This window comes from Balaenoptera acutorostrata, chromosome 1 (genome assembly GCF_949987535.1).
Source record: "Balaenoptera acutorostrata chromosome 1, mBalAcu1.1, whole genome shotgun sequence".
In the NCBI taxonomy this organism is placed as follows: domain Eukaryota; kingdom Metazoa; phylum Chordata; class Mammalia; order Artiodactyla; family Balaenopteridae; genus Balaenoptera; species Balaenoptera acutorostrata.
The window spans coordinates 168,109,147-168,124,918 of NC_080064.1; the positions used below are offsets into that span (position 1 = coordinate 168,109,147).

The 15,772-nt window shown below is 37.3% G+C and overlaps 1 protein-coding gene across 3 annotated transcripts in view; it reads right to left on the reverse strand.

The window, feature by feature from the left end:
- CNST (consortin, connexin sorting protein) overlaps positions 1-15,772 on the reverse strand; it is a 129,829-nt gene that overhangs the window by 14,067 nt on the left and 99,990 nt on the right. For all 3 annotated transcript variants that reach the window (XM_028162631.2, XM_007167175.3, XM_057557639.1), the window contains one exon: positions 14,569-15,452. In XM_028162631.2, the coding sequence (XP_028018432.1) occupies positions 14,569-15,452 (884 nt within the window). The remainder of the gene's footprint in view (positions 1-14,568; positions 15,453-15,772) is intronic.

Sequence of the window (15,772 nt, forward strand, 5' to 3'; positions counted from 1 at the left end):
AAGACCTAGAAGAATTAAAGAACAAACAAACAGAGATGAACAATACAATAACTGAAATGAAAACTACACTACAAGGAATCAAGAGCAGAATAACTGAGGCAGAAGAACGGATAAGTGACCTGGAAGACAGAATGGTGGAATTCACTACCACGGAACACAATAAAGAAAAAAGAATGAAAAGAAATGAAGAAAGCCTAAGAGACCTCTGAGACAACATGAAATGCAACAACATTCTCATTATAGGTGTCCCAGAAAGAGAAGAGAGAGAGAAAGGAACCAAGAAAATACTTGAAGAGATTATAGAGGAAAACTTCCCTAACGTGGAAAAGGAAATAGCTACCCAAATCCAGGAAGCGCAGAGAGTCCCAGGCAGGATAAACCCAAGCAGAAACACGCCGAGACAAATAGTAATCAAACTGACAAAAATTAAAGGCAAAGAAAAATTTGAAAGCAACAAGGGAAAAATGACAAATAACATACAAGGGAACTCCCGTAAGGTTAACAGCTGATTTCTCAGCAGAAACTCTACAGGCCAGAAGGGAGTGGCATGCCATATTTAAAGTGATGAAAGGGAAGAACCTACAACCAATATTACTCTACCCGGCAAGGATCTCATTCAGATTCAACGGAGAAATCAAAAGCTTTACCGACAAGCAAAAGCTAAGAGAATTCAGCACCACCAAACCAGCTCTACAACAAATGCTAAAGGAACTTCTCTAACTGGGAAACACAAGAGAAGAAAAGGACCTACAAAAACAAACCCAAAACAATTAAGAAAATGGTAATAGGAACATACAAATCAATAATTACCTTAAACGTGAATGGATTAAATGCTCCAACCAAAAGACACAGGCTTCATGAATGGATAAAAAAACAAGACCCATATATATGCTGTCTACAAGAGACCCACTTCAGACCTAGGGACACATACAGACTGAAAGTGAGGGGATGGAAAAAGATATTCCATGCAAATTGAAATCAAAAGAAAGCTGGAGCAGCAATATTCATATCAGATAAAATAGACTTTAAAATAAAGAATGTTACAAGAGACAAGGAAGGACACTACATAATGATCAAGGGATCAATCCAAGAAGAAGATATAACAATTATAAATATATATGCACCCAAAATAGGAGCACCTCAATACATAAGGCAACTGCTAACAGCTATAAAAGAGGAAATCAACAGTAACAGAATAATAGTGGGGGATTTTGACACCTCACTTACACCAATGGACAGATCATCCAAACAGAAAATTAACAAGGAAACACAAGCTTTAAATGACACAATAGACCAGAGAGATTTAATTGATATTTATAGGACATTCCATCAAAAAACAACAGATTACACTTTCTTCTCAAGAAATCATATCAAGCATATTTTCTGACCACAGCGCTATGAGATTAGAAACCAATTACAGGGAAAAAAATGTATAAAACAGAAACACATGGAGGCTAAACAATACGTTACTAAATAACCAAGAGATCACTGAAGAAATCAAAAAATACCTAGAGACATAGGACAATGAAACACAACAATCCAAAACCTATGGGATGCAGCAAAAGCAGTTGTAAGAGGGAAGTTTATAGCTACACAAGCTTACCTCAAGAAACAAGAAACATCTCAAATAAACAATCTAACCTTACACCTAAAGGAACTAGAGAAAGAAGAAACAAAACCCAGAGTCAGCAGAAGGAAAGAAATCATAAAGATCAGAGTAGAAATAAATAAAATAGAAACAAAGAAAACAATAGCAGAGATCAATAAAACTAAAAGCCGGTTCTTTGAGAAGATAAACAAAATTGATAACCCATTAGCCAGACTCATCAAGAAAAAGAGGGAGAGGACTCAAATCAATAAAATTAGAAATGAAAAAGAAGTTACAACAGACACCGCAGAAATACAAAGCATCCTAAGAGAGCACTACAAGCAACTCTATGCCAATAAAATGGACAACCTGGAAGAAATGAACAAATTCTTAGAGAGGTATAACCTTCCAAGACTGAACCAGGAGGAAATAGAAAATATGAACAGACCAATCACAAGTAATGAAATTAAAACTGTGATTAAAAATCTTCCAACAAACAAAAGTCCAGGACCAGATGGCTTCACAGGTGAATTCTATCAAACATTTAGAGAAGAGCTAACACCCATCCTTCTCAAACTTTTACAAAAAATTGCAGAGGAAGGAACACTCCCAAACTCATTCTATGAGGCCACCATCATCCTGATAGCAAAACCAGACAAAGATAATACAGAAAAAGAAAATTACAGACCAATATCACTGATGAATATAGATGCAAAAATCCTCAACCAAATACTAGCAAACAGAATTCAACAACACATTAAAAGGATCATACACCATGATCAAGTGGGATTTATCCCAGGGATGCAAGATTCTTCAATATAAGCAAATCAATCAATGTGATACACCATATTAACAAAATTGAAGAATAAAAGCCATATGATCATCTCAACAGATGCAGAAAAAGCTTTTGACAAAATTCAACACCTATTTATGATAAAAACTCTCCAGAAAGTGGGCATAGAGGGAACCTACCTCAACGTAATAAAGGCTATATACGGCAACCTCACAGCCAACATCATTCTCAATGGTGAAAAACTGAAAGCATCTCCTCTAAGATCAGGAACGAGACAAGGATGTCCACTCTCACCACTATTATTCAACATAGTTTTGGAAGTCCTAGCCACGGCAATCACAGAAGAAAAAGAAATAAAAGGAATACAAATTGGGAAAGAAGAAGTAAAACTGTCACTCTTTGCAGATGACATGATACTGTACATAGAGAATCCTAAAGATGCCACCAGAAAACTACTAGAGCTAATCAATGAATTTGGTAAAGTTGCAGGATACAAAATTAATGTACAGAAATCTCTTGTATTTCTATATACTAATGATGAAAAATCTGAAAGAGAAATTAATAACAATTAAGAAATTATTAATTAAGAAATTAATAACTACAAAAAGAATAAAATACCTAGGAATAAACCTACTTAGGGAGACAAAAGACCTGTATGCAGAAAACTATATGACACTGATGAAAGAAATTAAAGATGATACCAACAGATGGAGAGATATACCATGTTCTAGGATTGGAAGAATCAACATTGTGAAAATGAGTACACTACCCATAGCAATCTACAGATTCAATGCAATCCCTATCAAATTACCAATGGCATTTTTTACAGAACTAGAACAAAAAATCTGAAAATTTGTATGGAGACACAAAAGACCCCAAATAGCCAAAGCCATCTTGAGGGAAAAAAACGGAGCTGGAGGAATCAGACTCCCTGACTTCAGACTATACTACAAAGCTACAGTAATCAAGACAATATGGTACTGACACAAAAACAGAAATATATATCAATGGTACAAGACAGAAAGCGCAGAGATAAACCCACGCACCTATGGTCAACTAATCTATGACAAAGGAGGCAAGGAAATACAATGGAGGAAAGACAGTCTCTTCAAAATGTGGTGTTGGGAAAACTGGACAGCTACATGTAAAAGAATAAAATTAGAACACTCCCTAACACCATACACAAAAATAAACTCAAAATGGATTAGAGACCTAAATGTAAGACCGGACACTATAAAACTCTTAGAGGAAAACATAGGAAGACCACTCTTTGACATAAATCACAGCAAGATCCTTTTGATCCACCTCTGGTGGTCCAAGTGGGACCTAATGAAACTTAAAAGCTTTGGCAAAGCAAAGGACACCATAAACAAGACGAAAAGACAACCCTCAGAATGGGAGAAAATATTTGCAAACGAATCAATGGACAAAGGATTAATCTCCAAAATATATAAACAGCTCATGCAGCTCAATATTAAAAAAACAAACAACCCAATCCAAAAATGGGTAGAAGACCTAAATAGACATTTCTCCAAAGAAGATATACAGATGGCCAAGGAGCACATGAAAGGCTGCTCAATATCACTAATTATTAGAGAAATGCAAATCAAAACTATAATGAAGTATCACCTCACACCGGTCAGAATGGCCATCATCAAAACATCTACAAACAATAAATGCTGGAGAGGGTGTGGAGAAAAGGGAACCCTTATGCATTTTGGTGGGAATGTAAATTGATACAGCCACTATGGAGAACAGAATGGAGGTTCCTTAAAAAACTAAAAATAGAACTACCATATGACCCAGCAATCCCACTGCTAGGCATATACCCAGAGGAAACCATAATTCAAAAAGACACATGCACCCCAATGTTCACTGAAGCACTATTTACAAATAGCCAGGTTATGGAAGCAACCTAAATGCCCATGAACAGACGAATGGATAAAGAAGATGTGGTACATATATACAATGGACTATTACTCAGCCATAAAAAGGAACGAAATTGGGTCATTTGTAGAGATGTGGATGGATCTAGAGACTGTCATACAGAGTGAAGTAAGTCAGAAAGGGAAAGACAGATATCGTATATTAACGCAAGTATGTGGAACCTAGAAAAATGATAGAGATGAACCGGTTTGCAGGGCAGAAATTGAGACACAGATGTAGGGAAGAAATGTATGGACACCAAGGTGGGAAAGCGGTAGGGGGTTGGGGGTGGTGGTGTGATGAATTGGGAGATTGGGATTGACATGTATACACTGATGTGTATAAAATGGATGACTAATAAGAAGCTGCTGTATAAAAAAATAAATAAAATAAAAATAAAAAATAAAAAATTAATTAAAAAAATGGATCATACACCATGATCTGTGGTGTTTATCCCAGGAATGCAAGGATTCTTCAATATAAGCAAATCAATGTGATAAACCATATTAACAAATTGAAGGAGGAAAATCATATGATCATCTCAAAAGATGCAAAAAAGTTTCTGACAAAATTCAACACCCATTTATGATAAAAACCCTCCAGAAAGTAGGCATAGAGGGAACTTACCTCAACATAATAAAGGCCATATATGACAAACCCACAGCCAACATTGTTCTCAATGGTGAAAAACTGAAACCATTTCCTCTAAGATCAGGAACGAGACAAGGTTGTCCACTCTCACCACCACTATTCAACAGAGTTTTGAAAGTTTTAACCACAGCAATGAGAGAAGAAAAAGAAATAAAAGGAATCCAAATTGCAAAAGAAGTAAAGCTGTCACTGTTTGCAGATGACATGATACTATACATAGAGAGTCCTACATATGCTACCAAAAACTACTAGGACTAATCAATGAATTTGGTAAAGTAGCAGGATACAAAATTAATGCACAGAAATCTCCTGCATTCCTATACACTAATGATGAAAAATCTGAAAGAGAAATTAAGGAAACACTCCCATTTACCATTGCCACAAAAAGATAAAAATCCCTAGGAATAAACCTACCTAAGGAGACAAAAGACCTGTATGCAGAAAACTATAAGATACTGATTAAAGAAATTAAAGATGATACAAACAGATAGAGAGATATACCATGTTCTGGGACTGGAAGAATCAACATTGTGAAAATGACTATACCACCCAAAGCAATCTACAGATTCAATGCAATCCCTATCAAATTACCAGTGTCATTTTTCACAGAACTAGAACAAAAAATTGTACAATTTGTATGGAAACACAAAAGACCCCAAATAGTCAAAGTGATCTTGAGAAAGAAAAATGGAGGTGGAAGAATTAGGCTCCCGGACTTCAGACCAGACTACAAAAGCTACAGTAATCAAGACAGTATGGTACTGGCACAAAAACAGAAATATAGATCAGTGGAACAGGATAGAAAGCCCAGAGATAAACCAACGCACACATGGTCACCTTATTTTTGATAAAGAAGGCAAGAATATACAATGGAGAAAAGACGGCCTCTTCAATAAGTGGTGCTGGGAAAACTGGACAGCTACTTGGAAAAGAATGAAATTAGAACACTCCCTAACACCATACACAAAAATAAACTCAAAATGGATTAAAGAACTAAATGTTAGGCCAGACACTATAAAACTCTTAGAGGAAAACATAGGCAGGACACTCTATGACATAAATCACAGCAAGATCCTTTTTGACCCACATCCTAGAGAAAGGGAGATAAAAACAAAAATAAACAAATGGGACATAATAAAACTTAAAAGCTTTTGCACAGCAAAGGAAACCATAAAAAAGATGAAAAGACAACCCTCAGAATGGGAGAAAATATTTGCAAATGAAGCAACAGATAAAGGATTAATCTCTAAAATTTACAAGCAGCTCATGCAGCTCAGCTCAATATCAAAGAAACAAACAACCCAATCCAAAAATGGGCAGAAGACCTAAATAGACACTTCTCCAAAGAAGATATACAGATTGCCAACAAACACATGAAAGGATGCTCAACATCACTAATCATTGGAGAAATGCAAATCAAAACTACAATGAGGTATCACCTTACACCAGTCAGAATGGCCATCATCAAAAAATCTACAAACAATAAATGCTGGAGAGGGTGTGGAGAAAGGGGAACCCTCTTGCACTGTTGGTGGGAATGTAAGTTGATACAGCCACTATGGAGAACAGTATGGAAGTTCCTTAAAAAACTAAAAATAGAACGACCATATGACCCAGCAATCCCACTACTGGGCATAGACCCTGAGAAAACCATAATTCAAAAAGAGTCATGTACCACAATGTTCATTGCAGCTCCATTTACAATAGCCAAGACATGGAAGCAACAACCTAAGTGTCCATCGACAGATGAATGGATAAAGAAGATGTGGCACATATATACAAAGGAATATTACTCAGCCATAAGAAGGAACGAAATTGAGTTATTTGTAGTGAGGTGGATGGACCTAGACACTGTCATACAGAGTGAAGTAAGTCAGAAAGAGAAAAACAAATACCGTATGTTAACACATATATATGGAATCCAAAGGAAAAAAAAATGGTTCTGAAGAACCTAGGGGCAGGACAGGAATAAAGACGCAGACATAGAGAATGGACTTGAGGACATGGGGAGAGGGAAGGGTAAGCTGCGACAAAGTGAGAGAGTAGCACTGACATATATACACTACCAAATGTAAAATAGATGGCTAGTGGGAAGCAGCCGCATAGCACAGGGAGATCAGCTCAGTGCTTTGTGACCACCTAGAGAGGTGGGATAGGGAGGGTGGGAGGGAGGCGTAAGAGGGAGGAGATATGGGGATATATGTATATGTATAGCTGATTCACTTTGTTATAATGCAGAAACTAACACACCATTGTAAAGCAATTATATTCTAATAAAGGTGTTAAAAGTAAATAAATAAAAAGGAAAAAAGTTTTCTAAAATAAAAATATGAGTTTTATAATGTACCTAAGTTTCTAGGTTAGGTACTATCTCATGTTTTTGTAACTAGTTTTTATTTGCTTAAAGGGACAATTTAATAAGTATAAAATAGGAAAAGAAATGGTAAGAATATCAGGATACCATCCCACTTTTTAACCCCCAGTAAATCATTTAGATAGGTAGATTCTAAAACAGAACTCCTGATTCTCTTCCTCTCAAAACTGCTCCTCACCACCATACCCCATATCTAATCCATTAGCAAATCCTTTTAGTTCTTCCTTCAAAAATATATCTTCACCACATCCATCACTACTGAGTCCTTCATTATATCTCATCTGAGTAATTGCAATAACTGGATTGGTTGCCTTTCTTTGGCCCCTACCTGCATTTTGCTAGTCTCCATAGAGCAGGCAGGAAACAAATCAAGTCACATCTTCTGTTCAAAATCCATTTCAAACTTCTACCACCATTTAAATTTAATTCCAGTTCCTTACCCTGGTCTATGAGGCCCTACAGGAACAAGCTCCAGCTTACCTTCTCCACCTGAGCTTCCTACTGTTTCTCTCCTGTTCACCGTGCTCCAGATGTGCTGGCCCTCCTGCTGGTCTTCCCACTGCCTTCCCCTACACCCTGGTTAATAGAGCCTGTTCCTCCATCCTACCCACCACTTCCGTCTCTCTACACCCCTTCACCCTGATGAGATTTCTTCAGAGCCACTACCAATATATGAAACTGTACTGTTTGCTTTTATGTGAACTCATTTATTATGTGTCTCTCCCTCTGGAGAGTAAGTGTGACGAGAGCAGGTACTTGATCTGTGTTCACTGGTGCCTCCTTAGTTTCTACAATACAGTAGGTGCTCAAGAAATATGCCAAAGAGCAAATGAATATATAGATGAGCAATTTATATAAAGACAGCACGTAGCCTATACTTATTTGAATAACATAGCTATTTCGCTTAAAATAATCAAATCTGTCCGTAAATGTAATTTATTTTTCTAAGTGAACTAGGTCAAAAAAAAAAAAAAAAAGAAAAGAAAAGAAGAAAGGGGGAGGCGGGGAGGAAGGCCTACTGTGTATAGGTGGCTGTGTTGGCTCTGTAGAGAATACAAGAAGGTATTCAACAAGATCCCTGCCCTTAAGGAGTCTGCAATTTAGTGTCCAATGCAATGCGCCCACGCATGTGTGTGTCCTATAATAACAAGGGAATATTACAGGTAGACAGGACTTTAGGAGGAATGGTGTTCAAGCCCCTCCCTCATTATGGACTTCCGTGATCAAGAAATAATGGCAGCAGCTAGCATTTATTGAGTACTGACCATGGCAGGCACTGTGTCTGGCACTCTATGTGCTAAAAAGTCACGAACTAAATCTTGAGGGTTGAGAAGAAATAATATGTGGAAAAGAGTTCATCACCTGTGACAGAAGGTAAAGATCAGAGGTGACAATATGTGAGATGTATCTGGAAGGCAGCAGGGAGGCCAGGCTGACCACAGTATAGGTTAAGAACAAAGGAACAGCAGGAGATGGTGTTGGAAAGGTAAAGTGGGCCAGATTACCAACTGTCCTGAAATAACAAGCCACTTAGTACAGCCTTTATCCTGGAGCCAAATGGAGTCGTGGGAAGAGACTGACAAGCAAAAATTATTTTATAGCAGAGGTTTAAATTAACAGTCTATGTGTTAGACCCAGACCCTCAGGTGTGTTTGGTTTCATCTACAGTATTTCAAAAAGCTATTCAGCCTTCTAGACAAGGCATGGGAACATTCTATTCTCCCCATCACCTACAACTAAGTCATTTCATCTACTACTATTGTCTGACTGGCCCGTTCGGGTATCAGTTTGAGACCCTAAGTTTATACAGTGCTAATGTAAGACCATTTGGAGAGGGAAACGAGGAATGGGGAAACTTATTAAGTAGATCTTGCAAAAGTCCAGGAAGAGGCAGTAAATATGTAAATTGAAAGAATGATTTAAATGGAAAAGAAAAGGAGCTGGGTGCAAGAGACATGACAAATAAGAGAAGCACTAATTAATTAGAAAATTTAGAGGGCAGGATGAAAAAGAAAGGCAAAGACGAGACCGTCTGGCACAAAGAAAAGATAGGTAATCCCTGGATAATCCTTTGGGGTTCATTTAGACACTTACATAAATCCTGGGTCAAACATTTTCCATGAACCCTCTTATGTTATTGCAAGACTGTATTTCCTCTTTTGTGAGGAAGCTGGATTCCCCTTGCTCCCCTTAAAAGAGCCATTCAAGAACACCATGATTGCTGTTTCTAAGACCCTCCTTTGTCCAAGATCCAAAGAACAGTTAACTATATGATTTCATAAAATCCTACTGCTTAGTCCCAGCCTCCCATCTTAACTTGGTAAGGGAATCCCACAGTGGCTAGTCTTAATGTAACTTAACTTTCCTGATCTCGGTCAAGACACAGAGATGAATATTGCACAGAAGTCACTTAGATTAGCCAGCTTCTCTGAAGACAAAACCGAATTTTGGGCTCTCATCTTTCTCCCCGTCAGAAAGTTCTAGGTTATGTCCTCCCCTATTTTGTTTCTTGTGAGACAGGTAGACCTGAAGATATCTAAGTAAATGTTGCCAATAAAGACAGAGGGGCAGGGAACATACTTTGCCCTCTTTCAGATTAAAAGCTTTTTAAAGACCCAAGCAGCAGTAAAGTGGCTTCTTCTCCAGCTATCACATTAGGATATTACTTCTAAAAACAAAAATCACTTGAATCTGAAGCATTTAAAATAGTTTTCTGAACATATGACATCTCTGCAAACAGATCACACACACATATGTTAAATGAAGAAAAATGAGTGGTTTATTTTCCATATGGCATATCATGTTGCTAAAATCTGCTCACAAAGGGATCTCTGAATTACATACTATGATTATTTTCAATGTGAATAGATTACCTTTTGTAAGATTTACCCAATACTTGACGTGTTACTTATTTAGAAAACAAAACAAATCCTTCACCCCCACACATGTAACAGACAGCCTACTGTACGCTGAGTGGACTTTTATTAGCAATATGAGGTTCGATCCTAATGCCAACTTGAACTTGTATAGCATATTTCCTCTCTAAGGTTTTGATGCTAGGAACAGCTAAAGAGTTTAAAGAGAAGATAATGCAACCCTCCCAGGTTCCAGAACACAGCAAGTCAATGATTTATTAGCATTACTAGGTTCCTGGGTAAAAGGGGTTTGGATTCTGACATTAAAATAATGTCAGCATATTATGGGTATTGGGATAAAATGTCATCTTTTTCTAAAAACTGGGATACTCAAATTCAGCAAACAGATAACACTTGCCATCAGACAACTGTTAGACTGAGGCTTCATACATAGAGCATCCTTCTCTGAATTTTTAATCACTGCAACTGTAATATCATGGCACTCACACAGAAGTTACTCATATAAAAATTACTTAACGAAGGGATAAATAAGTGAATCTCTCTAACTTGCTGACACTCCACATGTGATAAACTTTTTTTCTTAAAAATCTATGAAATGGGGACTTCCCTGGTGGCACAGTGGTTAAGAATCCGCCTGCGGGGCTTCTCTGGTGGCGCAGTGGTTGAGAATCTGCCTGTCGATGCAGGGGACACGGGTTCGAGCCCTGGTCTGGGAAGATCCCACATGCCGCGGAGCAACTAGACCCGTGAGCCACAACTACTGAGCCTGCGCGTCTGGAGCCTGTGCCCCGCAACTGGAGAGGCCGCGATAGTGAGAGGCCCGCGCACGGCGATGAAGAGTGGCCCCTGCTTGCCACAACTGGAGAAAGCCCTCGCACAGAAACGAAGACCCAACACAGACTAAATAAATAAATAAATAAATAAATAAATAAATAAAACCCTCACATTATTAAAAAAAAAAAAAAAAGAATCCGCCTGCGAATGCAGGGGACACGGGTTCAAGCCCTGGTCTGGGAAGATCCCACATGCCGCGGAGCAACTAAGCCCATGTGCCACAACTACTGAGCCTGCATGCTGCAACTACTGAAGCCCACGCTCCTAGAGCCCGTGCTCCGCAACAAGAGAAGCCACCGCAATGAGGAGCCCGCGCACTGCAACTAGAGAAACCTGTGCGCAGCAACAAAGACCCAACCCAGCCATAAACAAATAAATAAATAAAATATTAAAAAAACAAAAATCTATGAAATGAGCATAAATGTTTTTGATGCTTTTTTAAAACAGTAGAGGTTATACTTTTGATGACAGTATGTCACCTTTTTTACATAAGAAAGAACACCAATGCTTCAGATATTAAGCTATCGTTTTACTTAGCAAAATTACTCTGGTTTTGAAAAAGCTTCCCAAACCTGGAAAAGTTTCATTTATACACGTCTCTTTTTTTTTTTTTTTTTTTTTTTGGCCGTGCCATGCAGCATGTGGGATCTTAGTTCCCCGACTAGGGATCAAACCCATGGCTTCTGAAGTGGAAGCCCAGAGTTTTAACCACTGGACTGCCAGGGACGTCCCCTACATGTCTCTATATTAATGAATTAAATTAGTGTACATATTTTCAGTTCTCTATATGATTTTATATAAATACTTCATTTTATGTGATGAAACTAATTGTTTAAAAAAAACATAACAGACACTTCCACCGTGCTGGTAATGGTTATCAAGGCCAAGTTCCCCTGAAGCCAGAGTTGAGCAATGCAGAAGTGACAAGAAAATGAAAACAGAGATACAAGAAAAAAGGGGAAAACTGGCAATGAGAGAATGTACTATTATATTCTACCATAAACACAGTGGTAGAAAGAGTGACAAGCAGTAAGGAAATCTGTAAGGGGCAGAGTCACTGACAGGAAGAAATGATAGATTTGGGAGAGAAGGACTCACAGGATAGCACAGTGATGTGGAGGAAAGCAGGCTCACAAGCCTCAGTGGTTCCTGAGGGCAGGAAAAATATTATTTGTGAACATTATTTCGTTATTAAGAGATTATGCTCTGTATCCTATAGTCACAAAAGTATGGACAAATGTGGCAGCAGAGAGTCCCCAAATGCCAAGAACTGCATCTGATTCCTCACTGTATCCTCAGCACCTGACACATGAAGATATCCCTAATACAATTTCATTGAAAGCACGAAATAAACAGTGTTTGGATTAACAAGAAGTTTGTACTTATAAGCAAACCCACTATTACCTGGACATTTTACTTAGCTCAAAACTTCATTCTTAGCATACTAAGGAAGTAGTAAGCATAGTGATTTCCAGTTTTGAAATTTTAAAACTTTTCCTGACACAGGCAGATTTTATTAAAGGTATATTTTTCAGAACAGAGAAGGAAGTATTCAGGAACAATCTGTTTAGCATTATCATAGGAAAGTAAACCAGTTTTGTTAGTCATATGTAGCTTTTGGGGTTTTTAAAACAGTATAACTTAACAGACCAATAGACTTTTAGGAAAGGGGACCATCATGTATAAAAAGTAACTTCACAGGAAAGACAACTTTAAAATGTACATAACATATAATTTCCACCTCTAGCTAGGTGTTATCTACAGGAAAAACCGACATTACAAGTTTGAGGAAGGACTATTCCATTTAGTTGTAGTACGATGTTAATTTAACAGTAATTCCCCACCATAAATGCCCTTTAAGGCAGGGAGACTCAACAGGAGTACTCTGGTCCTTCTTCGCAGTTTATACTTAAAAAAGCAAAATTAGACCATACATAAGGTCAGCTTGATTCAACTTGAAAATAAGCAGTCAGATAATGGTAACTTTTTGGTATTACAGCTAGATTTGAATATGGTTGTGACTTCTGCTTTGATAATTCCCTGTACCAGAGGTCTGAATAAACAAGAGAAGGTCCAGTGTTATACTATTAGCTCTATTTAAATTTTTTTTTTTACTATTCTTAAAAATTATGGTTTAAAAATATGTGTATATATATATATATATAAAACATAAAATTGTCATTTAAACCATTTTTAGGTGCACTATTCAGGGGCATTAATTACATTCATAATGTTGTATAACCACCACCAAAACTATTTCTAAAAGTTTCATCATCCCAAACAGAAACTCTGCACTCATTAAGCACTACTAAATAATTTTAAGAAAAAATTAAGAAGAAAAGTCAGTTTATGGAGGATTGACTATAAATGGCAATAAAAAGATCTAGTTAAAATAAACAAAAGAATGACTATTTCATCTAATTCTGTCAAGAAAAAAATTAAGAATAAAAATCATAGTTGATGGAGAGTTGACTATAAATAGCAATAAAGGAAGCTAGTCATGTAACAGTAATCATCTTAGAAAGCTTTCACAGGGTTCCATTTTCATATGTATTCTGTTGTCTATTTTGTCTGCTACATTTCCATTTTCTACTTGATGGGTTTTTTTTTTCCAGTGATAATGCAGAATTAGAAAACAATGGATATAAATTAAATTAAAAGCTTACTTGGAAAAAAATACAAGATGAAGAAGAAAAGTAGTTAGCATCCTAATTCTCAGAGAAGTAAACAGAATTAGAGAGTTAGATAGTAACTCCATAAGGCTGGTAACTGGTGGAGTCAGTATTTGAACTAAGGCTCTCCAGACTCTGCTCTTTCCACTATGTCAGGCTGCCTTCCTGAGGCGCTATAGTTTTGGTATGGCTTTTTTTCCCCCCCCTGAACTTTAAAAAATTGTATTATCAAACTAAGGAGGATGGTCATCTTGATATTCTCTCCTGCTCCCTTTTTTGGTTTTTGACTAGCTTAATTACTGTTTAGAGAAACTTTAAAACTTTGAATTCTTTGTAATATTTGACTTAGTCAAGTAGTAAGTATTAAGTTTGTTCAAACCTAGAGCTTATAAATCCATTCAGTATCTCCTACTCTTCTTGTATTTTAAAATGTTTCCTTCATTCTGTTATACTGTTTGAAACAATTTTAAAATACATTAATAATAAGAAGAAACAGTGAGTATATATTTTATCTTCTAGATGCATGAGAAGAAAAATAAGATTTCCTTACAAGAATGTAACTAATCTTATCTTGTTAATAATTCCCAGGACTGCCAAATAAAAATCATAAGAATATGAAAAATGAGGTACATAATGCTTACTATACTGGAGGCATGCAATATAATTTTTGAGGTATAAACATCATGATAATACATAATGATTAAAAATTTATGTTAACTAAATTTCCCCCTCATGTTTGAGGCCAGGGAAAATTTACAAAAACAAGGCAATATTTAGCATATATGTGCTTTCAAATTTCATCTTTTTAATCGTATTTTATATTAAATCATATTTATATTAAATCTCAAATTTACCTCTGCAATCTCTATCCTTTTTGCAAGATCATCGAGAGAAAGACAGCTTTCATCAGAAGGCAGGTTCTCCTGTAGACTATAGGATTCTTCTTCAGGAGAAAGATCTTGAAGGAGATCAGGGTCTTCCTCTTGGTTATCTTCATATGAAAGGGAATCTTCAGTATCTTTTAAGCATCCTTCTAAAAGGCTGTTCAAATAGTCTTCTGTTTCCTTACTGACTTGTTCGTGTTTATCTCCCTGTTCCTCTGGGGCCATATACACCTCTGGAAGCACTGTACTTAAATCAGATACTTGATTATTTTCGCAAAGTACACTCTCAGAGCCCTCTGAGTCAGTCTGCCCCTGTGGTGATTTTCCATCACTGTCTGTGAGATCAGGTTGCTGCAGCTCATTTAATTCATTGTTCTCAAGTTGGTCTGTGGGCAACGCCTCAGAAGCATCCTGAAGTAGCAACTGGAGTTCTTTTCTTTGCGCCTGTGAGTATTTACCCTCAGAAATCAACGCAGGAGGTATATGGTCAGAGCCTGGTAAAATCAGTGGCTCTATCACTGACTCGCTGGAAACCTTAGGATCCTTAGCAATGCCCTCTATTTCGGCCACATCTTGGCTGGCGTCTGACGGAGTCAGCTGCAAGCGGCTGTCATCCTCACAAGCATTCCCTGAAGAGTGTAGCCCAGACCTGCTCCCTGCCGACTCCAAGGGCAGGGCGTGGAGCTCCAGTGTGGCTTCAGCGCTGCAGGGCGGCTCCTCCGTGTGGCCCTTCCCTGCAGTTACCGGAAGGCTCAGGGGATCTGCCATCTGATTACAGCAGGGACTGCTCTCCCGGGTCTCTTTTTTATGGTGGCTTTCTTTTCCTGATTCCATGCCAAGACAAGTTTCACTCTCTGAAAACGAAGGAAAACAAGTTGTTTTAAGATTCAAAACAGAACTTTGTACAGGAGGGAAGAGAAAGGACATGAATAATATGTGGGACACAATGATATTCTAAACCTCTGAAATGGAAATTCTACCTGATGGATAATAGTGTCTTTAGGTAGAGGAAACATCCTAAACATTTAGTAAGTAATCCTTTAGATATAAAAATTAACAGAGATTATTCAAAAACATGTTAAAATATGAATATAAAATTTAGTCTTCATTATAATTGAAAAAGTCATTTTTTCAAAGGTTTAGAAGATATTCTTCTGAGCTTTATTGGCTGTGT